Here is a 23019-nt window from a genome sequence, read left to right on the forward strand (position 1 = left end):
TCTGGTGTGGGAATCAGGAGCACCTAACTTTCATCCCCATCTATGGTGATAACGCCTTGTGAAGTCTGTGACTTATCACGCAGTGTTTTGTGCCAAGTAGCAGACCTCTTATCACCCACCACTGTCACTTCTATTGTTGCCACCAAAGACAATAAATGCCTTCTTGGGGGTCTGGTTCAGGCTGGATCTTTCATAGGAAAGAAATGCTGCTCTCAGAGTTCCTGTTGTGGTGCAGGGGAAACAAATCTGACCAGGAACCATGAGGTTGCGGGTTCGATCCCTGGCCTTGCTCAGTGGGTCAAGGATCTGGCGTTGCCATGAGCTGTGGTGTAGGTCACAGACATGGCTCGGATCCTGTGTGGGTGTGGCTGTGGTGTGGGCCAGCAGCTACAGATCCAATTCGACCCATAGCCTGGGAACCTCCATATGCCACGGGTGCGGCCCTAAAAACCAAAAAAAAAAAAAAAAAAAAAAGAAAGAAAGAAAAAGAAATGGTGCTCTCTGCAGACTTCTGGAGGCACACGCTGTGCTCAAGCCCCACAAGACAGGGAGCCCAGCTGTGTCCGCCACATACACAGGGTCCTGCCATTCCCCCACGCCTATATTCCTGGGACAGTCACCCAACTCTAAAATATTCTGGGTTTAGACATAACCTCAGACCTGCCTTTCTAAAAGTCCCTGTTAGCTTTCTAGTTGTGCCCAGATTTCACCTGTTGCTCCACAGAGAACATCCTTCACACTGGGGAGGCAGGACAAGCCCTCCCCTCCAGTCCTTTGGTCCCTGAGGTAGTCCCTGGGCTGCCATGTGCCATGGCAAGGCCACCCACACCTGGGCAGCTCAGGGCTACACCTGTCTTATCTTTGCTGTCCTTTTCATTTCCTTTCCATGCAAAATATGTTTACACTGCAGGTTCCAGCAACCCTGTCTTCTGATTCCACTTGTTGGGTGGCCCCAGAATTCTCTTACAGATTTATTGTCAGAATACTCCTCACTTCCCCTCGCCCCCAACCCTTTTCCAGGCCTGTGTATTTCCTCCTTCACTTGAATGTTTTAAAGGGTCTCCTCAGTTTTATTATATCTCTCATGACATCTTGGTTTGCTTCACCTTTTCTCTCTTTCTCTTTTTGTTGTTGTTTTGTTTTTTATGGCTGCACCCACAGCAGATAGAAGTTTCCAGGTTGAATCTGAGCCGCAGCTGCAAGCTATGCCGGATCCTTTAACCCACTGAGCTGGGCTGGGGATCACCGCTGTGTCTCTATAGTAACCCAAGCCACTGCAATCAGGTTCTTAACCTACTGTACCAAAGTGGGAACTCCTTTGTTTTTGGTTTTTGGTTTTATTTTTGTAATTTAATTCTTATTTTCTTTTTTAATGATTTTTATTTTTTCCATTGTAGTTGGATTTTCTATCAGAGTATAGTTGATTTATAATGTTGTGTTAGTTTCATGCATACAGCAAAGTGATTCAGTTATACATATACATATATCCATTCTTTTTCAGAGTCTTTTCCATTATAGGTTATTATAAGATATTCGGTATAGTTTCCTGTGCTGTATAGCAGGTCCTTGTTGATTATCAATTTTACATTTAGTGGTGTGTGTATGTTACTCCCAAGCTCCTAATTTATCGTTCCTTCCCCAACCCTTCCACTTTGGTAACCATAAGTTTGTTTTCAAAGTCTGTGAGTTTGCTTCTGTCTTGTAAATAAGTTCATTTGTTTCATTTTTAATTAGATTTCACATATAAGTGATTTCATATATTTGTCTTCCTCTTTTTTTTTTTTTTTTTTTTTTTTTGTCTTTTTGCTTTTTCTAGGGCCACTCCTGCAACATATGGAGGTTTCCAGGCTAGGGGTCTAATCGGAGCTGTCGCTACCATCCTATACCACAGCCACAGTAATGCGGGATCCGAGCCTCGTCTGCAACCTACACCACAGCTTACGGCAATGCCAGATCCTCAACCCACTGAGCGAGGCCAGGGATCAAACCCACAATCCCTTGGTTCCTAGGCGGACTTGTTAACCACTGAGCCACGATGGGAACTCCTGTCTTTCTCTGTCTTACTTCACTTAATGTGGTAGTTTCTAGGTCCATCCATGTTGCTACAAATGGCATTATTTCGTTCTTTTTTGTGGATGAGTAATATTCCATTATATATTTGCCACATCTTCTTTATCCATCCTTCTGTCGATGGACATTTAGGTTTACTTCCATGTCTTGGCTATTCACAGCACTGCAGTGAATATTGGGGTGCATGTATCTTTTTGAGTTATGGTTTTTCCAGATATATACCCAGGAGTGGGATTGTGGGTCATATGGTAGTTTTATGTTGAGTTTTCTGAGGAACCTCTATACTGTTTTCCACAGTGGTTGCACTAACTTATATTCCCGCCAACGGTGTAGGAGGGTTCCATTTTTCTCCACACCCTCTCCAGCATTTATTGTTTGTAGACTTCTTGATGATGGCCATTCTGACCAGTGTGAGGGGACACCTCAGTGTTGTTCTGATTTGCATTTCTCTAATAATTAGTGATGTTGAACATCTTTTTATGGGCTTTTTGGCCATCCGTGTGTCTTCTTCGGAGTAATGTCTATTACTTTTTATCTCTCTGTAAAATAAATGAACTTTGTCTTTTTATAGTGTAAAACAACACATGCCCATTAGTTTTCCTTTTTTAAACCCCAATTAATTAGAAAATAGATATAAGTTAAGGGAGGAGGAAAACTAAAACAAACAGTCTCCTTACCCACAAAGCCTCACTGTTCATACCCTGGTGTACATCCTGTCTACTGAGTGTGGGCCATTGGACCACCAGCAGGGCCAGCACCAAAGAGCTTGTTAGAAATGCAGAATCTCCAGCTTCTTCACTCCAGACCTACCAAATTGGAATCTGAGTTTTAACCAGACCCTTAGATTCGGTTAATACGCAGATTTGTATGCATATCACCATTTACAAAGCAATATACAGGAGGTATATTTATGGGTCTTTTTAACAGAAATTGGAGCTCACAGAATACACTATTTTGTAACCTGCTTTTAAATCTAGTAAACTGTGCAGTGTTTTCTTTACAGAATTTTATCACTTTTGATAGTTCGGTGGAATTCTATTCTCTGAATATATTATATCCATCCCCCTCTTTTTATCAATTTAAAATCTTTTCTAAAAAAATGTTCTTTGAGGAGCTGCCAGTGTAGCACAGTGGGTTAAGATCTGGCTTTGTCTCTGCAGCAGCGTGGGTTTGATCCCCCGCCCAGTGCAGTGGGTTGAGTATCCAGTGTTGCCACAGCTGTGGCATAGGTCACAGCTACGGCTCAGATTCCATTCATGGCTGGGGAACTCCGTATGCTGCAGGTGTGGCCAAAAAAATTTTTCTTTGTTGAAATATAGTTGATTCACAGTGTTTATTAGCTTCAAGTGTACAGTAAAGTGATTCAGTTACACAGATCTATAAATATGTATATATTAACAGTCTCTTCCGTTAGAGGTTATTACAAGATATTGAGTGCAGTTCCCCCTACTATACAGTAGGTCCTTGTTGGTAATCTGATTTATATATAGTAGCATGTATATTTTAATCCCAGACTCCTGATTTATCCCTCTCCCTCCCTTTCTCCTTTGGATTACGTAAGTTTGTTTTCTACATCTTTGGAATATTTTTTATTTTTTTATTTTTTTGTCTTTTTGCCTTTTCTAGGGCCACTTCCATGGCACATGGAGATTCCCAGGCTAGGGGTCTAATCGGAGCTGTAGCCACCAGCTTATGCCACAGCCACAGCAACGAGGGATCCGAGCCGCGTCTGCGACCTACACCACAGCTCACGGCAACGCCGGATCCTTAACCCACTGAGCAAGGCCAGGGATCAAACCCAAAACCTCATGGTTCCTAGTTGGATTCGTTAACCGCTGTGCCATGATGAGAACTTCTGAAATCTTTTTTATATTCCCATCCTGAAAGCCCTTCTTCTGTTTGTGGTTGTCACTTCGTGATGATAGAACTCACATACCTTTCCTAGATTACCTTTTTTCTGGCCACAGACATTTTTATCCATGCCTCTTTCTTATCCTTTTGTAGGTCATCCTTTCCATTCAAATGTGACACGTTTCCCATGGAGACTCCTTCCCTGCCAGGCTTCCTGCACAGCCAGGGAGGATGTAGAATCTGTTTTCCCCACATCTGGGCCTCTTCCTCTTCTTCCACTAAAACCAACCATTCGACTTAAAGATCTTTCTGCATCATCTTTCCACCAAACGCACAATCTGGTAGCAGGTGTAGAAAGTGTCCTTTAGTGGTCTTCACCTGTTGCTACATTGAGCTTAAAATTCACCAGTAGAAATGCTGTGTTATGCGGGAGTCACTCATAACTTACTGCTTAAGGAGGGAGAAGAGACCATCAGTTACCCAGAAGTCAGCTGAGAGTCTCATACAGCTAAATGCAAACATCTCAGAGTCCCCACTGTGGCTCAGTGGATTAAGAACCCAGCATAGTGTCCATGAAAATGCAGGTTCAATCCCTGGCCTTGCCCAGTGGGTTAAGGATCTGGTGTTGCTGCAAGTCAAGGCATAGTTCGCAGATGCGGCTCGGATCTGGCATTTCCGTGCCTGTGACATAGGCTGGCAGCTGCAGCTGTTATTCAACCCCTAACCTGGAAACTTCCATATGCCACAGATGTGGCCACTAAGAAAAAAAAATAATAGTAAAATAATAATAATAATAAAATGTCAGACTGAAAGGAAAAATCCCAGGCACTGTATGTATATCATTATGTGGCTTCATAGTAAATCTAAAGTTGGTCCTTAGGTGCATGAGATCAGTTGCAGTTCATGACCTGATCTGATTGCAAGTAGGAGAAAAAAGATCTGTGGGTTATAGTATCCATAAGATTATTACAAGTTTCCATTGACACGGTTGCCAGAGATCATCAAACAGCTCTTTAAAATATATATGTGTATAAAACAAATTATATATGTACATATATACACATACAGTTTCTAGATTTAGAAGAGGTTGTGTGTGTGTGTATAAAAACCCATGAATAAAATATGGGGAAAAAGAGAAAAGCACAAAGAGAAAAGTACCAGTCGTCCTTGCCCAGGGCCCTAACATCCTGAACAGTTTGGTGAATTCCCTCCTAAGCCCTTTGTGCTCATGAGCACAGAGGTCTCCCAGCGTTCAGTCCCGTGTTCTTTTCTCTCCTGTGTAATGTAGGCCAATGCCACCCAAGGTCTGGTCTGCAGGCTGGCAGCCTCTCCATCCCCCAGAAGCTTATGGCAGATACAACCTCTAGGGCCCGGCCCAGACCTGCTGAATCAAATCTCTTGGAGTGAGAACCAGGCGTCTGAGTTTTAACAAGCCCTCTGGGTTGGAGTTCCCATCGTGGCTCAGTGGTTAACGAATCTGGCTAGGAACCATGAGGTTGCAGGTTCGATCCCTCTCCTTGCTCAGTGGGTTAAGGATCCGGCGTTGCCATGAGCTGTGGTGTAGGTTGCAGACTCGGCTTGGATCCCGAGTTGCTGTGGCTGTGGTGTAGGCCAGAGGCTACAGCTCCTATTAGACCCCTAGCCTGGGAACCTCCATATGCCACAGGAGCAGCTCTAGAAAAGGCAAAAAGACAAAACAAACAAACAAACAAAAAACAAGCCCTCTGGGTGATTCAGACACATAGGAAAGGTTTGAGCAGCACTAGTCTGTATCAGTGTTTTTGTTTCAAGAAGGGCACACTGTGCTCAGAGATGGAGGTGTCTCTGCCAATATTTCATTTAACACAGGTGGACCATGGGTATTATAATGTCACAAGGCAATTGCATACAGGATAATGTCTCTTAATAAGTCAATAAAGGGATAAGAGTCCAAACCAATGACAGATCACTCACACTGTTGTTCCAGACAAGGGGAGATGAAAGCAATAAAGTTCAGGTTTAATTAAGGTGTACCTTTCCACAAGTTGGTTCTCAGAAGAGAGAGTTTAGCTTGTCTCCAGCTCCAGCTCAAATGGCAAAGTCCTTGTTTCAGAGCACATTGCTCGGGGACCAAGACGCCCGTGGATGGGCAAGCTGATCTTCAGGGATAGCATGGCTTGGCTTCCTCCACTGCCAGCAAAAGTGTCACCTTTACCATGGGAGGACGTGGTATCCCAAGGTTTTCAGAGAGCTGTTTAGCTCAGCAAACAGTAGCCTTGCCCAAACCCAGCACTCTCCAAGAGTCCTCCCAAACCCTGAGTGTTTAGAATCTGAATGTCCCCTCACCCAGGTTGCTTCTTCTTAGGTTCTTATTGATAAGCCCCCAGCCACGCTGTTGAGTGCTGTTGGCAGCTACAGATGTGATGACAGCCTGACACACAATTTAACTTTTACATCAAAGCAATAACTTCATTTTTAGAAAACAACTTCATTTTTGTCCCAAACAGGGGAACCTAAAATCACATCAAACCACCTCAAAATGCGGGCTCTGTGAACTGAGACAAGATGGTACTGATGACACAGAAATGGAGAATGAGCACTTAGAATAGTTTACATTGACAGGGCCTGACACCCAAGGATAGAGTCCTGTAAAATAAATAGCTTTATTGTATTTAGAAAATATTGGTCCACAGAAAACTCCTCAAAAAAAGGAGAGAAGGGAATTCATGAGTGTTGGTGCCTGCGGGGGAAAGACAAGAGCAGCAAATGAGACTTTGTTTATTTAGAAAGAATATCCAGGAGTTCCCACTGTGGCACAGTGGGTTAAGAATCTGACTGCAGTGGCTTGGGTTGCTGTGGAGGTGGAGGGTTGATCCCCAGCCCAGCACAGTGGGTTAAAGGATACGGCATTGCCGCAGCTGGGGCTCAGAGTCATTCCCTAGCCCAGGAATTTCCGTATGCTGCAGGTGCAGTGATGAAATTTTTAAAAAGACTGTCCAAAAGCACAGGCAAAGAAAAACCAGTCCTTGACCATGGATAGTTTAGGAAGCACTGGCCGACATCCTGCCTTTGCTTCTTTTTAGACAAAGGTGCTTTTTTTAGAGTGGAAGCTGCCACAGCTGCAGCCCCTTGCCAGGATTGCTTTTATTTTATTTTATTTTATTTTATTTTATTTTATTTTATTTTATTTTTTTGTCTTTTTTGCTATTTCTTTGGGCCGCTCCCGCGGCATATGGAGGTTCCCAGGCTAGGGGTCTAATCGGAGCTGTAGCCACTGGCCTACGCCAGAGCCACAGCAACGAGGGATCCGAGCCGCGTCTGCAACCTACACCACAGTTCACGGCAACGCCGAATCTTTAACCCACTGAGCAAGGGCAGGGATCGAACCCGCAACCTCATGGTTCCTCGTCGGATTCGTTAACCACTGCGCCACGACGGGAACTCCCAGGATTGCTTTTAAAATAAGCGCCTTGGAGTTCCCGTCGTGGCTCAGTGGTAAACGAATCCGACGAGGAACCATGAGGTTGCGGGTTCGATCCCTGGCCTGGCTCAGTGGGTTAAGGATCCGGCATTGCCGTGAGCTGTGGTATAGGTTGCAGACGTGGCTCGGATCCCGCGTTGCTGTGGCTCTGGTGTAGGCCGGTGGCTACAGCTCCGATTCGATCCCTAGCCTGGGAACCTCCATATGCTGCAGGAGCAGCCCAAGAAATGGCAAAAAAGACCAAATAAATAAATAAATAAATAAGTGCCTGCGCACATGATCTACGGTGTCTCTGGGACACATGTTCAATCCCCATCCCAGCACGTTAAGGAGCCGGCATTTGTGGTATAGGTCACTCAGATCTGATCCCTGGCTTGGACACTCCTTATGTCTCAGGGTGGTGAAAACAGAATAAAATGAGCACTTGCCTGTATGCTGGAAATGAGAAAACATGAACTTGGTGTGGAGAGATGAGCAGGAACCAGCCTTGGATCTCCAGTTAGGAACAAAGGGAGTCACTGTAGGTTGTGGGGTGTTTTGTTGTTGTTGTTGTTTTTGTTTTGAAGTGGAAAATGGCATGATCGGCTTTGGTTTTTGACGTGAGTGGGCAAGACTGGGTGCAGGAAAACCAGTGGAGAAGTGATTACGCTTGTCCAGTCAGGAGTAGATGGTGGCTGCGGGTGGCGTTGGTGGAGATAAAGGGAAGTCGACAAATTCAAGAGGTTGGTCTTTTGTCCTCACTTTTTTAAAAAGGGAAGCTTGAATACGTGTGTCAGGAGGTGAGGGAGAGAATTAACTCATTCCCTGGTTTGGCTTTGTTTCCTGTACATCTTAATGCTGATGGTTTTTCATAGTAATCAGATTTCTGTGCTGTTTACTTCAAGAAGGGACATGCAAATGGTTGCATGACCTGGATTTGCTCTTTGCTCACAACCTCTGTGCACTATCCTTGATTTAACCTGAATACCTTGAGAGCACAGTTCCATCCTAACTTACCATAGAAAGCCTGGTTATTGCCACCCCCCTCTTTTTCATCCTGGACCTTACAACCTGAGAGCATGATTTTAATTATATTTTCACAGCAAGAAATTGACCATAATATTTAACAGAGTTTTTTTAAAATATGATTTTTCCAGAAATGCATAGGTATAAAACCAATTCATTTAAATTTTCACATTGTTTATTATATATGATATGTGCTTGCTCATATGACTGCTAATTTCTGGTAATTAAATTCAGTGTGTCTGTGTTGAGACTACCCAGTGCCAGAGTGGGTTATGCAGTGATTCCCAGACTCTGGGTAATAGTTCTTATAAAATTAGGGAATTTAGTTTAGGGTTGCCTCCTTTTTATTTTATCAAGTAAGAACCTGAAACCAAATTTTTGAAAATGTTATATCTGCTGTCACCATCAATTAAAAAAATTAGGAATTCCCACTGTGGTTAAGTGGGTTAATGATCCACTTGTCTCCGGAGGCACCAGTTTGATCCCCAGCCCAATGCAGTGGGTTCAGGATCCTGCGTTGCTGCAGAGTAGGTTGCAACTCTGGCTCAGATTCAATCACTGGCCCAGGAATTTCCATATGCCTCAGGGGCTGCCAAAGGAAAACAAACAAACAAACAAAAAACAGAAAAATTAAAAAAAAAAAAGTTAACACCAAAAGGTGGAAAGTAGTCAAGAAAATATTCTCTTTTTCCCCCAATTACTTTCTAAAACACAGTTTTACTGGAGGCATAATTTACAAATAGTAAAATGCCCCTATATTAAGTGAAGAACAAAAAGTAGGAAGAACCAAATCTTAGTATTAAAACAGGGGGGGAAAAGCCCCCTGTTAGTTTTTGAAAATGCCTGCATCTCTTTTATTTTTCTCTTCTGAGTGTGGCTTGGTGACAGGGTCCTCAGGTGGATCTGCAGGTGGCATTTGGGAGCTCTCATTCTAGGCGTGGCTGAGAAAGGAAAACTCATCTCAAAGTAGTGTTGGGGGGGTGAGGATCATTTTTCCTCTACCTTCTAGATTCTTGGCTGAGGACCTCACCCCCACCCCACTCCGCTGTAAAACCCAGAATAACAGGAGGAAAAAAAAACATTTTAATTGCATGCGTACACATGGGAAACCACAAAAATGTGAGACTCAAGGCAGCCAGATGACTGAAACTTATCCACCCACCCACCCCTCTGAGCCGAGAAAAGGGCTAGAGGTCTAGGGCTTCAAACGGGAAAAGATGGGTCACAGGGAAGTAAGAAGAGGAAATGGTGGGGAGACAAACGTTGCGTGCCAGGCAGGTGTGTCTCTTAGGTAAACACGTTATCTCTGGTATCAGCTCTCTTCCTGGTACGGGCTTCTTTCTAATACGTAAATTTCCCGTACAAAAGGGTAAGGAATACTCAGTTTTCAGAGCTTCTCCAGTGTCTGCAGTTTCTCAAAATATCAGCTCAAAATAATATATCTATCTAAGGGGCACATTTTGAGGTGGCTCATTCTGCTCCCCTTCAACTGAGAAAAGGCAGAGCTGACTCCAAGCAGCCCTTCCTGGGGGCCCAGCAAATAAAAAGGGGGTCACCAGCTGAGGCACCAGGGTAGCCACGGGGTAGGAAAGGGACCATTTGACTGTTTGTTTTAATTCCTTTATTCATTCATGACCTCTTAGCCATCCACTGTTTTCCTTTCTAAACCTGTTTAGCTTATCAGCTCATCACCGTGGTGATCGCCGCAGCGGGAGGTGGGCTTCTGCTCATTCTGGGCATCGCGCTGATTGTTACCTGCTGCCGGTGAGTACCAGGCATCCCCATTTTTTCCCTTTTCAAGAATGTCTGGGGTGGTTTACAGGATTAAACCGTAAGGTATGACTGAACCATGAAAAACCATGATAGGTAGTGCCATCAGGGAAAGAAAAGGACAGGAAATGGGATTTCTACTAAAAAAGAATACCCCAAACACAAGCCACAGAAGAAAAAAGAGACAGATTGCATTTTATCAAAATTGAAAACTTGTCTGCTTCAAAGCACACTCTCAAGAAAGTGAGAAAAGACAACCCACAGAAGGGGAGAAAGTACGAATTTATGAATCTAGGCTTATGACTCTAGACTGGACTCTAGAACATATAAAGAATTCTTATTCACAGTAATAAAAAAGTAACTCCATTTAAAAGTAGGTAAAAAACTTGAATAGACATTTCTCCAAAGAAGATAGGCAAATAGCCAGTAAACATATGAAAAGAGCTTCAACATCATTAGTCATCAGGGAAAGGCAATCACAATCCACATTGGAAACCATTTCACACCCACTAGAATGTTTATTAAAAATAAACAAAACCCAGAAAACAGCAAGTATTGGGGAGAATGTGGGAAAATGAGAACACTCGTCACGGCTGGTGGAAACGTGAACTGCTGTAGCCACTTTGAAAAAGGTCTGGCAGTTGCTCAGAAAGTTAAGCAGAATTACCATTTGACCCAGCACTTCCACCAGGAATGGCAAGCTATGTCCACAGAGAAACTTGTACAGAAGTGTTCATAGCAGCATTGTTTGTGATAGCCAAAAGGCGAAAAAGAACCCATTATCTGTCAACTGATGGATAGCTAGAGAAAATGTGATATATCCATGTGATGGAATGTTATTCACCCTAAAAAGGAATAAAATAATGAAACACACTATAAAACCTGCATGAACCTTAAAAATAGTATGCTATGTGAATTAAGCCAGTCACAAAAGACCACGTGTATGGTTCCGTTTATTTGAAATGACCAAACTAGACAAATGAAATAGAAAGTAGATTAGCGGTTGCCTAGGGCAGGGTGGGCGGGGGATGAACTGGAGAGTAATGGCTAAGCAATGTGAGATTTCTTTCTGGAATGATGCAATTGTTTGTTCTAAAACTGATTATGATGATGGTTGTGCAACTCTGTACTAAAAACCATTGCCTTGTGCCCCCCCCCCTTTTTTTTTTGGTCTTTTAAGGGCCACACCCATGGCATATGGAAGTTCCCAGGCTAGGGGTGAAATCAGCGGCTGGCCGCAGCCACAAACACAGCACTGCAGGATCCAAGCCACATCTGCAACCTACACCACAGCTCATGGCAACACCGTATCATCAACCCACTGAGTGAGGCCAGGGTTTGAACCTGCATCCTCATGGATACTGGTCAGCTTTGCTACCACTGAGCCACAATGGGAACTCCCTGCCTTGTGCACTTTAAATGAGAAAATTAAGAAACAAATGAAGATGGAAGAAGTTGCCTGAAGTATTTAGCAGTGGAGAGGTGACAGGCATGTGGATGAGCAGATGGTAGTGAACTTGGCTCTAGACATCTTGGACAGCAGTGGGACTGGATTTCTACTGGAAAAGCAAGGAAAAAGAAAATTGTTCCCTTCTCTATGCCTATTCAGATAAAGGAAAACTCAAACCTTTGATTAGATGATAATAAATGGCAGGAATTATCCTGACATAACAGATGGAGGGAACTACCAAAATAGCAAGGTGTCTTTTTAACCATGGACGTGAAGGACATTTGCAGTATCCTCTGTCCCCAGGAAAGCTGCAGAGAGCAAGGGGCAGGTTCATGGGCAGCCTCACGGTTCAGCCTGTACCTGTCATTTACAAAGTTGTAATCAAAGTATCAAAGATAAACCGAATGCATAGAAATACAGTTTGGGGTGTGAGATTAGGAGCTAGAGAGATAGACCTTGAATACTCCAGGGGATGTAAGCCTCATATCTGGTATTCTGTACCAGGTAGTGTGGTCATTTGGGAAAGGAGAGCCTGTGACTTTTGGCCCTTGGGAGGAAAATGTTGTGGGGAATCATTACGTCATTGTTTGAGACCAGATGCCCATCCCCCAGGGAGCAACACAATGGCAGGTCCGTTCTGAACTTGCGAGAAGGAACGATGCAAATTAAAAACAAATATAAAGAGGAGTTCCCATCATGGCTCAGTGGAAATGAATCTGACATCTGACTAGCATCCATGAGGACGCAGGTTCAATCCCTGGCCTTGCTCTGTGGGTTAAGGATCTGGCGTTGCCTTGAGCTGTGGTGTAGGTTGCAGACACAGCTTGGATCTGGCATTGCTGTGGCTATGGTGTAGGCCGGCAGCTACAGCTCAGATTGGACCCCTAGCCTGGGAACCTCCTCATGCTGCAGGTACGGCCCTAAAAAGACAAAAATAAATAAATGAAAAATTTTTTAAATCAAAACATTTTTTAAAGGAGAGAAAACAGTAATAGAAAAGAAAGAAGAAAGAAAGAAAAATGGCTAGGCCCCGTGTTGGGCATTTGGTTTTATGATCCTGAGTGATTTGGTGCCTTCCCTGGGAAATTTATTGACAGGAAAGTGAGGTGTGGAGGGGAAAATTCCAGATTATCTCACCCAGGGCATCTGTCATTTAAATGTCTCATCTAAGGCCCATCATGGAAGGTAAATAATGACCTCCAGCAGTTCCAGTTCGGCAACTCTCACCAGTAGTGAACTTGTCCTAGGGTTTCCCTGCCCTGCTGAAGTGAGAATCTGTGTGGGGATATACACGAGAGGGTGTTTCTGCAAACAACACATCCTGTCTTCACGGTTGATGAAGTAGCTTCATGCAGTAAAAGAGCACTGGCTGGCGAGTTGGGAGGCCTGATTCTAGTACTCACGTTACTGGTGGCAAACTGTGACCCCAGGACAAGTCCCATCCTCCAAAAAGTCAGAGTTGCTCCATCCCTGGAACTCCTCAAGTAGGTTGGGAACCACTGGACTGAAGAACCCTAAAGGCACTCCCAGCTCCAGCATCCAGCATCCTTTGAATATATAACCCTTGTCTCTGTCCATCCCCACCCCAGCACCGTCCTACCCCCCGCCCGCCACCCCACCCCCCAGTAGTCATGGTGCAGTGACCTCTGTCCTGCAGAAGAATCTAAACCTGTTTACCCACTTCATTGTAGCTATCTTTGTCCTCTCTGCCCCTGATAACTTGGCCCTTTGGGTTGGAAGATTTTTTTGTAGCCTTTTTTTTTTTTTGCACCTAATTCCATTTTTATTTGTTCTTAGGCAAATACTAAACAATTATAATATTCCTCAGTGGGCAGCTACAGAAGAAATGTAGTGGCAACTACATTTTTTTTTCCTTGTAAAATTTTCCTAGGTGGTGCCTTCACAGAAATCATTTCTTCACAGAACTTATTTAACTTTTCAAATCTCTTTTTTTTAACCTTCCAGAAAGAATAAAAATGACATAAGCAAACTCATCTTCAAAAGTGGGGATTTCCAGATGTCGCCATATGCTGAGTACCCCAAGAACCCTCGGTCACAAGAATGGGGCCGAGAAGCTATTGAAATGCATGAGAATGGAAGTACCAAAAACCTCCTCCAGATGACTGACGTGTATTACTCGGTGTGTGTTCCCTCCTCTGCCCAAGGGCACCTCCAGCTCCAGTTTCCTCTGAGAGTTAAAGGGATTCTGTTTTGTTGTAGTAAAAGTATTCCAGCTAGCTGAGGGTTAAAGAGAAGGGTGGCGGACGCCTCTTAGCCACATAGTTTAATATTCAGTTTACTTTCTATTTGCCTGGTATTTATTAGTTTTGACATTGAGATATGAAGACCATTTCCACAGAACACACTATGTACTGTGTGACGTTGTGGCAATAGCCCTCATGTCACTGAACTTGGTTTTGAAGTTCCAGGGTTGGAAGCTAAAAGATAGATAAGGAATTTAATGATATTTAGCCTTTGGCCCTTTCATTTTTATCTCTTGTCTGCTGTGCTTTGTATCACGTGGTCGGGTGGTTGAAACTGAGGGACTGGGGAGAGGTATAAAGAGAACAGTTCACTGGCTTCCTCGAACAGCACCTGTCAGAGGTTCAGAAGATTCAGTAGGTCTTCAGTCCTCAGGAGGTATCTAAATCATTTGCTGTGTCCGGCCCTGGACGGCATTATTTGGGAAACCACCTTGAACCCTTGCTTCTTCCATCCCACACTGAATAACCCTGTCATAGTCCCATGCCTTAGCCATTTTTTTTTTTCATGTTACACTGCATCAGCCACAAAGCAAACATGCAGTGATCCCTGAGCTGAAAAATAAACAGCCATCAGGTGACTGTTCCTGCCATGTGGAACTGTTTGAGGTGTAGCAATAAACGGGAAACCTTGCCCCTGAGGGACTTAATAGCTTTAGGCAATCCTGTTAACAGAAGCCACAATCCCTCTGGTTGTGACGAGGATGAACCTGTATGTTCAGACTTTGGATGGGAGGGGCATTCATGCTGAGGAAGCTGACTTAGTTTCGATGGACCCTGAAAATTTTGAATCTGATCTGGAGGAAGAACAAGAAGAAATAAGGGGAAAGATAAACACAGACACAGAGGTAGACCTAGTTTGAATGTTCCCATTGAGGTTTCTGCACAAGGGCTGTGCTTTTTCCTCTGTTTATCAGGAAAGCCCTTTTCCTTGGATCACCTAGCCGTAACTAAGCAGGTGTCTCTCCCAGGGGTGCCTACACACTCACAGCCTTTGTTAGGAGCTCCTCGGCCCCCGGGCAGCACCAGGTCACAGCAGCTGATAGGCCTTGCTGCTCATGGGACCCACTTCACTGCTCACGGCGTGTTCCCAGGCCATCAGCTGAAGAGCTGCCTCAAAGTCTTGCACTTAAATGAACGCTTCATTTCAGACAGTAGGCCTAACAGCCGGTAGAAGCAGAGCCTAGGCTTAGAGTGCAGAGCTGTCCCCTGAGGAAGAGGGTTGTCTCTCACAGGGCTCTCAGGTGTATGCTGGGCTCTCCTGGGATCCACACTGTAATAAGCAGAATCCAGTGTTTTATTTCTACCAAACCAGCATCTCCCCACAGTGGTCCTTTGAGGGCCTCCTCAAAGAAACCAGACCCTTCCCAGGGGGCTCCTTTTTTGTTGGCTAGGTAGGCATGACCCACTAAGCTGGCATCTGTCAGACGCCTGAGGGTCAGCTGGCCTCCTGCCTTGGGTCCTAACTCCAGCTGTGACAGGTGGCTGGATGACCTCATGAAGGTCAGTCCCCTATTCACAGCAAGGATTGTAGCAGTCTGCTGAATGCCAGAGAGGGTTTAAAGCCATCATACTCCACAGAAAAAAGACATTTTTTAAGTCAAAATAATTAATCTTGATAATAATCAAGATAATAATTAACCTAGGTCTTTTTTCTATGTTGGTCACTCAGTGCTCTTGATTATGTAAATGTTTCTAAGAAATTCCCTTTTCAAATAAGAACAGGAGTTCCCTTCAGGTAAAACCTGATTGGTATTCATGAGGGTGTAGGGTCGATTCCTGGCCTCGCTCAATGGGTTAAAGCTCCAGTGTTGCTGTGAGCTGTGGTGTATGTTGCAGATGCAGCCCAGGATTCTGTGTTGCTGAGGCTGTGGTGTAGGCCAGCCGCTGCAGCTCCCATTTGACCCCTAGCCTGGGAACTTCCATATGCTGCAGGTGTGGCCCTAAAAAGCAAAATAAATAAATAAAAAATAAAATATGAGCAAAGGTATCTCAGATTCCATACAGAGATGAGCTTGGGAGGGTTCCGACTTCTAGCAAAACCAGACCTTGCTCTGCTAAGTATATGCCTCCATCTTAAATTCATAAAAATGTAGCATTCATTGTTGTTGTCTTTTTTAATTATTACATTTAAACTCAAGACTGATACATCGACTTTTCTCCTTTTCTCTTTGGCCACCAGCCCACAAGTGTCAGGAATCCCGAACTTGAACGAAATGGACTCTACCCGGCCTACACTGGATTGCCAGGATCACGGCATTCTTGCATTTTTCCCGGACAGTATAACCCATCTTTCATCAGCGATGAGAGCAGGAGAAGGGACTACTTCTAAGTGCAGAAGCGAGAGGGGCCCGTTGCTCCGCGCTAGTGCCTCAAGTCCTGCACCAGGGGAGCACCGCCTCCAGCCACTCCCGGGACTAGCGGGGCGCACCTGAGTGGCCAGCGGGAAGGGGGCGGGCCTAAGGGGCGTGACCACAGTGGAAGGGGACAGGGAGAGCCCAGGGTCATGGAAGTGCAGGAGGCTCATCTGGCCCCTTCTTTGTTACTGTGAATTGAACACGGGCCAGTACAGTAGGGTCCCCCAGCGACTGCAACATGGCCATGGCTCAAGGATGACTGTTAATTAGAGCTGATCATTAGGCGCCATTGCAAGGACCCAGGTTTTCCTTAGTTTGCACTTTAGTAAATGCAAAAGTAGGGAGGGAGGTCTCCTTTTGGGTTTGTTTTTTTTTTTCAAGACTGTTCCCGAAGGAAGGCGTCTTTTCCTTAGATGCTTCCATAGGCCTCAATTTGGTGATTCATTTACAGCAAAATGCTGGCTCTTTAGTTGTTTTCCTGCCCAGTAGCTACATGCTGAACACAGATGCTGATCAACATACCACTAGGGTTTGGTGATGCTGCAGGTTAAGGCACAGTGTTTTAACATGCTCCTAAGTCCTGTCGTGCTACATTGTCCAAGCAAAACCCCACATGAACTGAAATGGGTGAGGCCCAGCACACAGCTCCGGTTTGTTTTCTTTAGTTAAGGTGACACATTTATCTAAAGTGACTTTTTTTTTCCCCCTTTACAGTTACATCTCATCTTTCCATATACATCTGAATCAGGGCAAAACAACTTCCCTTTGGTTCTAATAAGAGGCATTCAGCTGCCCCATAGTGAGGGCCAACAGGCTGCAACGGGCACTAGGTGAAGGCCATGGTGGAACCAGCCATCCCTGAGGGCCTGGCTCATGGGCTCTGCCCTCTGCCTCTGAGGCTGAGGCTGCTATGCATGGAGTAGAAGTGGAGAGCTGAAAGCAAGTTGGGTCTGAGCTGGTGATTCCCCACTGATGGAAAAGCAGTTTGATGTGGTGGCTTCAGCTGAATGTGGTTAGAGGAATAGGCCGAAGAGCTGTGTTCCATTTTCTGAAACACCAGTGCTTTGGGAAGCCGGGGGTGCTTCCCAGAGAAGAATAGGGAGCTGGGCTGGAGCCACACGTGAGGCTGCTTCCCCACCAGTGCTGGCACCTTTGCTAGCCCTGATCTCGTCTGCAAACTCAGTGTGGGTTGCATGGTTCAGCCAACCACTCAAAGCTATTTATTCATTGAAGAAATAACTTATTTTCTCTCAAACCGTAATTTGTAACTCTTTGTACTACTATGGAGTTCCCTCCAGAAACATGGGCATAATTCAAGTCAGCATTGGAGGACCAAAGACTTCTGGCCAGTTAGGGAGTTGAGCGTTTGCCCTGGGGAAGGAAATTCCGCGCGTCTTATTTATCACGGCTGTGGCGTGGGTCCTGCAGGGGGATGTATCCAGGGCTGTGCCTTTTAACTGCTACGTGTGGAACTGTGATCTTCCTCATCTGCTTTTGAGCATCTTGGTTTGGGATGAAGTGAGGAGAACACAGGTAAAAACTTGGAGCTCAGTGGCACCCACATTTCTGGAAATGCTGCAGCCTCTGGGAAGAGCCTATCCTGGGCATGGTTGTTGCTTCAAGGTTCTCTGATCTCTTAGGAATGTACCTAATCCTTATTCTTAGGTAACTCTCATCCTCACAGTTTTAAGTGCAAACTCCTGAGTCCCGTGGTGGTCTGCACGAGTCCCCATCTCCCTACTGCAGCAAGAACACTCGTCAGGCGCGATGCCACTTAGGAGTTCACCTGCACTCATCTCATGAGAGAGAGACAAAAAGAATTCCGGGTTTTGTCAGTAGAGGCCAACGTAAAATTTCAGAGCATTACCTTTTAGCAATCTTGGGTCTTGCCTCTCCCAGTGCAACCAAACAGCCATCTGTGCCTTGTGGCCTCACCTCTACACTGGAGGGCTCCAAGCTCCTGAATTCAGCTCACCTGAGCCAGCAGGCTGGGTCCCTCATTAAGCGGCCGCCTCCTGGCTCTTGAGCCAGAGCCCTGCTCAGTCCGCAGCACCCAGAGCCCCCGTGGGAGCTGTGCCCAGGCATACCCGCCTGCCACCTTCAGCGGACATCACAGCAGGCAGATCATCTCCAGGACCAGGGCCAGAAGCTGTGTGCGCCGCAAAATGAAGGCTTCAGTCCCTGAAGCATCCTGGAGCAGAATCCCAACGTCCAGAAAAGAGTGTGCTGTGAGTGCCAAGAACGCTTTCCCGGGTTTTGTGCATGTGAAGTGGATAAAGAGTGTCGTTGTTTTTTGTTTTATGTTTTCTTTTACTGTGAAAAGGGAGGCCCCCCTGACAAGGTTGAGATCACATCGTATCTGCAGTTTCTCAGAGGCTTTTGGGGGTGGGGCAAGTGCATCTTGAGAGCGTAAGGGTCTAAGAGGGCAGGCAAGCAGCATGACTGTTGCTCTGAGCGGGCTGCCTGCCTGGGTAAGGAAGGGAAAGGCCGGCTTCACTCCTGCCTGAGGTTAAAATACCTCCAGAAGGGTCCTTCCTGAGCCAAGAAACAGCTGGTAGGACAGCAGCCCCTGGACTGAGGGGACAGGCTGGATGCACCCCAGTGGGCAGAAGCTCTCAGCTCTTTCCAGGTGCTCAGCGGGAGTCCCCGCACCTGGAGTGGGTGGTTTCTGCCCACAGAGATGCTGCAGTCCTGCATGGGGGGACCATAGCTGGGGGCACTGGGAAGAGGCTGCCCGTGGACACTTAGACATCTACAGGACAGAGTGGGGACATGAGCATCTGGCCTTGGAGAGCCAGGACTCAAACCCTTCTGCCTGGCTCGCCCTTCCCACTTCTCCTCCTGTCTCACCTCCCTGGCAGATACCCCACCACCCAGTGTCAAAGAGAGCATGAGAGAGTCAGCTTAACAGAAAACTTTTTTTAAAAGAAGAACTTTAACATTATTAAACAGTAACTCAACTAATGCCATGAAATGTTCAAACAAAATGCGGAAAAAGTCCTTTCAGGTCTGTTGTTACATGTCCTTCTTGGACACTTGTGGTCGTCATGGAGAAAATAGTGGCTGGCTCGTGCTTAGCAAGAAGTGTATTGATTGGTATGTGGCTTTGGATGGAGAAGGTATAAGGTGATGACAGACTTAGCCATCCATCTGGGGGCTGCCTGGCCTTGTGCCCGTGGTGCGGCTGTGTGGGAAACATTTTTGTGAACATTCTCAGAATCTGGAACACATTCTGTTGAATGTCTAAAATGCTGACAAATCTTTCTTCCTTTGACAAAAGGTAACTTTCAGAAGCAGCTAAGTCTTTGAGAGCTGAAATTGCTCAGTGGAGAGTGTTCTCAAGCTGGCTGATAGCATTGGAGTTCCAAAGTTAAGAAGTAACTCGAGGTCTGGAAGAGGTCATTCTTAATATTGGCCCAAATGGGAGGGCAGTGTCTTTGCAAGGCAAGGCCGGATGGCTGCCCAAGAAAATGTCTTTGAAAGATGATATTCAGTCAGATGTGAAAGTTCCCAGAGCAGATGCTGCAGATGTCACTCCTCACATGTGGCTTTGGGGGGCCTCCATTAAGCCATCTTGCTCACTAGTGGAGTCCTGGGGGCCTGTAACTCTGTGAACACTGCCTGAAGAAGCTAGAATCTTGAGTCTAGTTGTTCCTGGCTTCGTTTAGCCTAACATACCGCAACCTACAGTTTTGGCCCATGGTTCTAAGATACCCTGATTTGAAAACTAGAGCACAGCTTTGGAGAGAGGAGAAACATCAAGTTCAGTATCTCAGTATTTTGTTTCTTACTGAAAACCACCCTTAATATCAGAGATGTTTTTTTCTATATGGAAACTTCTGAGGGGATAAGAAGGGACCTTTCACATGCTTTTTTATGACTAAGCATCATTCTGTGGTTCTGGTGTGCATTTCTGGAAACAGATGGGTTTTGTAGAGTTGGCTTTTAAGGATGTATTTTTTCTTTTTCTTCTCTCAAATTCTGAGAGGAGGAACCTGGCTAAACTACTAGGAAGATTACAGTGTTAAATGTCTGATATCTTGTTGTGCTAAAGCATCTTTTCAAGAGTGTTATAATCCATCCCGTTTGGGATAAACTGCACACAGAGAACTCTGAAAACAAAGGAGACAATTGAGGTCTAAAAAGAGACATATCTTAGACTGGCTCTGTCCTCTTGGCATTTTAAAGGGGACATTTTAAAGGATTTGCATATTAGATTCTGGTTTTATCTTTTTTTTTCCATTGGATACATGATAATGTGGTTCAGGTGCAGAGTTCTTGGGCAGGAAGGATGGGATTGGACAAGGATGGGATGGGACCAGCCTACCTGGGAAACTAACCCAGTCTCTGTGTTACCTTGCCTGTTTCTTGGGGAAAAAAACAAAAACAAAAACAAAAAAAAGCGTCATCGTGGGTTGCTGTGAGTTTTATTAATATTTGTGTTGCTGGATTTATGGTTAAACGAAGCATGTAGCCGGAAGATGAACTTTTTGAGTTTTCATTTTGTCCCAGCTTTCTCCTTACAAACCTTTAAACCTTAGCCCCTGGTTGATTGATTGTGTAAATCCATTACGAGAATGTTATTTAAAGTTGTATTATAATTGCAACCTCCACTAATTATTCAGTACTGTAGCAGCAAAGTATTATTTGTAAGAATTCAATTATTTTTATACTTATATCCACTCTAAGTCTGGCGTTCTAGTCAGTAAAATGATGCAATAAAATGAATACAATTTTCACTGTGTTTTTCTCATGGTAACAAACCAGCCACAGCAGAGCGCGGCACGTTCCTTTGCACGAGGGCAGCCCTTGAACAACGAGGCTGCACAGTGAATGAACTCTTACGTGGTGCATATGGGAACTGAGTCCCTCCTGCATCCCCAGTGCCTAGCACAGTGAGGAAATATACTTTTGATGACAGAGGGATGGGTGGATAGATTGATCTAAATAATGAAAAACCCAACTCGGGCATAATGCCTGCTTTTGTTTACGTTTCTTTCTGTGGATTGGAGAGGGCCCGCAACCAAATGTTCACATGCTGAAAATTTCCTCCAGAGTGCTTCCCACCACCACTCCGGGCCCACTCCTCAGGTCTTGGAGGAGAAGGGAGAGGAAGCTTGTCAGTGCTCCATGGTGGAGAGAACCTGGAACTTTTAAGGTGCTGGGCTGTCAGCCAACCTCTGCTGGTGGCTGATGAATGTGACTGCCTGGCTGGTATTTGTTCATCCATTAATTGCTTCCTTGGGTGCCTTTCCCGGCAGGGGTGGATGAGCCTCTCAGATGCTTTATGACAGCAGCCTTGGCACCAGGAACGGCTAGTAATGTAGCTTGGGACATGAAGGTGACCTTTCGGCGGATTAGGTGGGGGGTACAGCCCATCAAACATCTGAAGTTCAGCAGTTAGCAAACCCAACTAGGAACCATGAGGACTCGGGTTTGATCCCTGGTCTTGCTCAGTGGGTTAAGGATCTGGCATAGCTGTGGGTTGTGGTGTCGGTTGCAGATGTGGCTTGGATCCCAAGTGGCTGTGGTATGGGCTGGCAGCTGCAGCAGATGTGAGACCCCTGGCCTGGGAACCTCCATATGCCAAGAATATGGCCCTAAAAAAAGACCAAAAAAAAAAAAAATCTGTGAATGGAAATGGCCAGCAGCACTCTGCTCTCCTGACCCAGCCTCCTTCCCCTCTGCTCTCCTGGCCCACCATGTAATCCCCAACTGAGACCTTTGCGGAACCCAGTACTGACCCTGAGCCTGTAATCAGGGACAGTAGGACATTGTAATCATCACAGCATTTCCATACGCCTCTGTCCCGGGAACTGTTTAGACCCCTCTGCCGTCCACCCACAAGCTGATCCAAGTGCTTGTCTTCCCTGCACCCCTGACCTAGCAACGTGGAGCCTCCACCTTGAGATTTGATTGGCCAGTAAGTAAAGATCTAAAAAGTATGTGTAGAGCCTTGGACTGAAAGAACTCCAGCAGTGCACGCTCATTTTCCAATTGTTTGAGAAGTCAAGAAAGGGAAAGGGCACAATATAGAGGTGATATATATGCCAGTCCTTCTGTCTGGGATACTGAATGGCAAGGACAACTTTCTAAATGCCCAGAACTGTACTGTGTCAACATGCAGTCTGACACAGCCAACATGAACTTCAGAGAGATGTGAGGAAAGAGAAACATAGGTTGATGTTTATTGACCTCATAAAAACTTAGGGCACCATCAGAAGGCCTGGGCTCTAACAGCTGGGACTGGATAGTCCCTAACAGTTTCCTGGCTGTTTTTCCCAGATTGTGATATCAGGCCCAAGAGTCCGCTCAGCTCTCTGAGTCTCTGTGTCCTGATCAGGGAGGTGGGGAGAGTAAGTACTGCCTCTCGGAATTGTGATGAGGATGAAAAGGAAGAATTCATATGACAACACCCAAAGAAACAACACTGAGCAGTTCTCTTCAACAAATCCCTCCTGTCACCAAAAGAAAGGCAAACACTTATAGGATTATGTGTCATTTCAATGCTGACTCACTAAGTAACTGGTCCTGAAGACCTCGGATGGGCTGCAAAAAGTGGTTTTTTGTTTTTTTTTTTTTTTGGTCTTTTCTAGGGCTGCTCCCGTGGCATATGGAGGTTCCCAGGCTAAGAGTCTAATCAGGGCTGTAGCCACTGGCCTATGCCAGAGCCACAGCAACTCAGGATCCGAGTCGCATCTGCAACCTACCCACAGTTCACGGCAACACTGGATCCCTAACCCACCCAGCAAGGCCAGGGTTTGAACCTGCAACCTCATGGTTTCTAGTCAGATT

The 23019-nt window shown here is 45.4% G+C and overlaps 1 protein-coding gene across 1 annotated transcript in view; it reads left to right on the forward strand.

The window, feature by feature from the left end:
* The window catches only part of HEG1 (heart development protein with EGF like domains 1), a 90620-nt gene extending 69657 nt beyond the window's left edge, over positions 1 to 20963 (forward strand). Inside the window, exons 17-19 of the mRNA XM_084990919.1 lie at positions 10063 to 10150; positions 13572 to 13746; positions 16050 to 20963. Coding sequence (XP_084847045.1) covers positions 10063 to 10150; positions 13572 to 13746; positions 16050 to 16199 — 413 coding nt within the window. The 3' untranslated portion in view covers positions 16200 to 20963. The remainder of the gene's footprint in view (positions 1 to 10062; positions 10151 to 13571; positions 13747 to 16049) is intronic.
* Positions 20964 to 23019: the final 2056 nt, after the last annotated feature.

The sequence above is a fragment of the Sus scrofa genome, chromosome 13 (assembly GCF_054392235.1).
Source record: "Sus scrofa isolate SSC_HxYL_T2T_F1_AM1 chromosome 13, Sscrofa_HxYL_maternal_Yorkshire_Landrace_v2.0, whole genome shotgun sequence".
NCBI classification, from domain to species: domain Eukaryota; kingdom Metazoa; phylum Chordata; class Mammalia; order Artiodactyla; family Suidae; genus Sus; species Sus scrofa.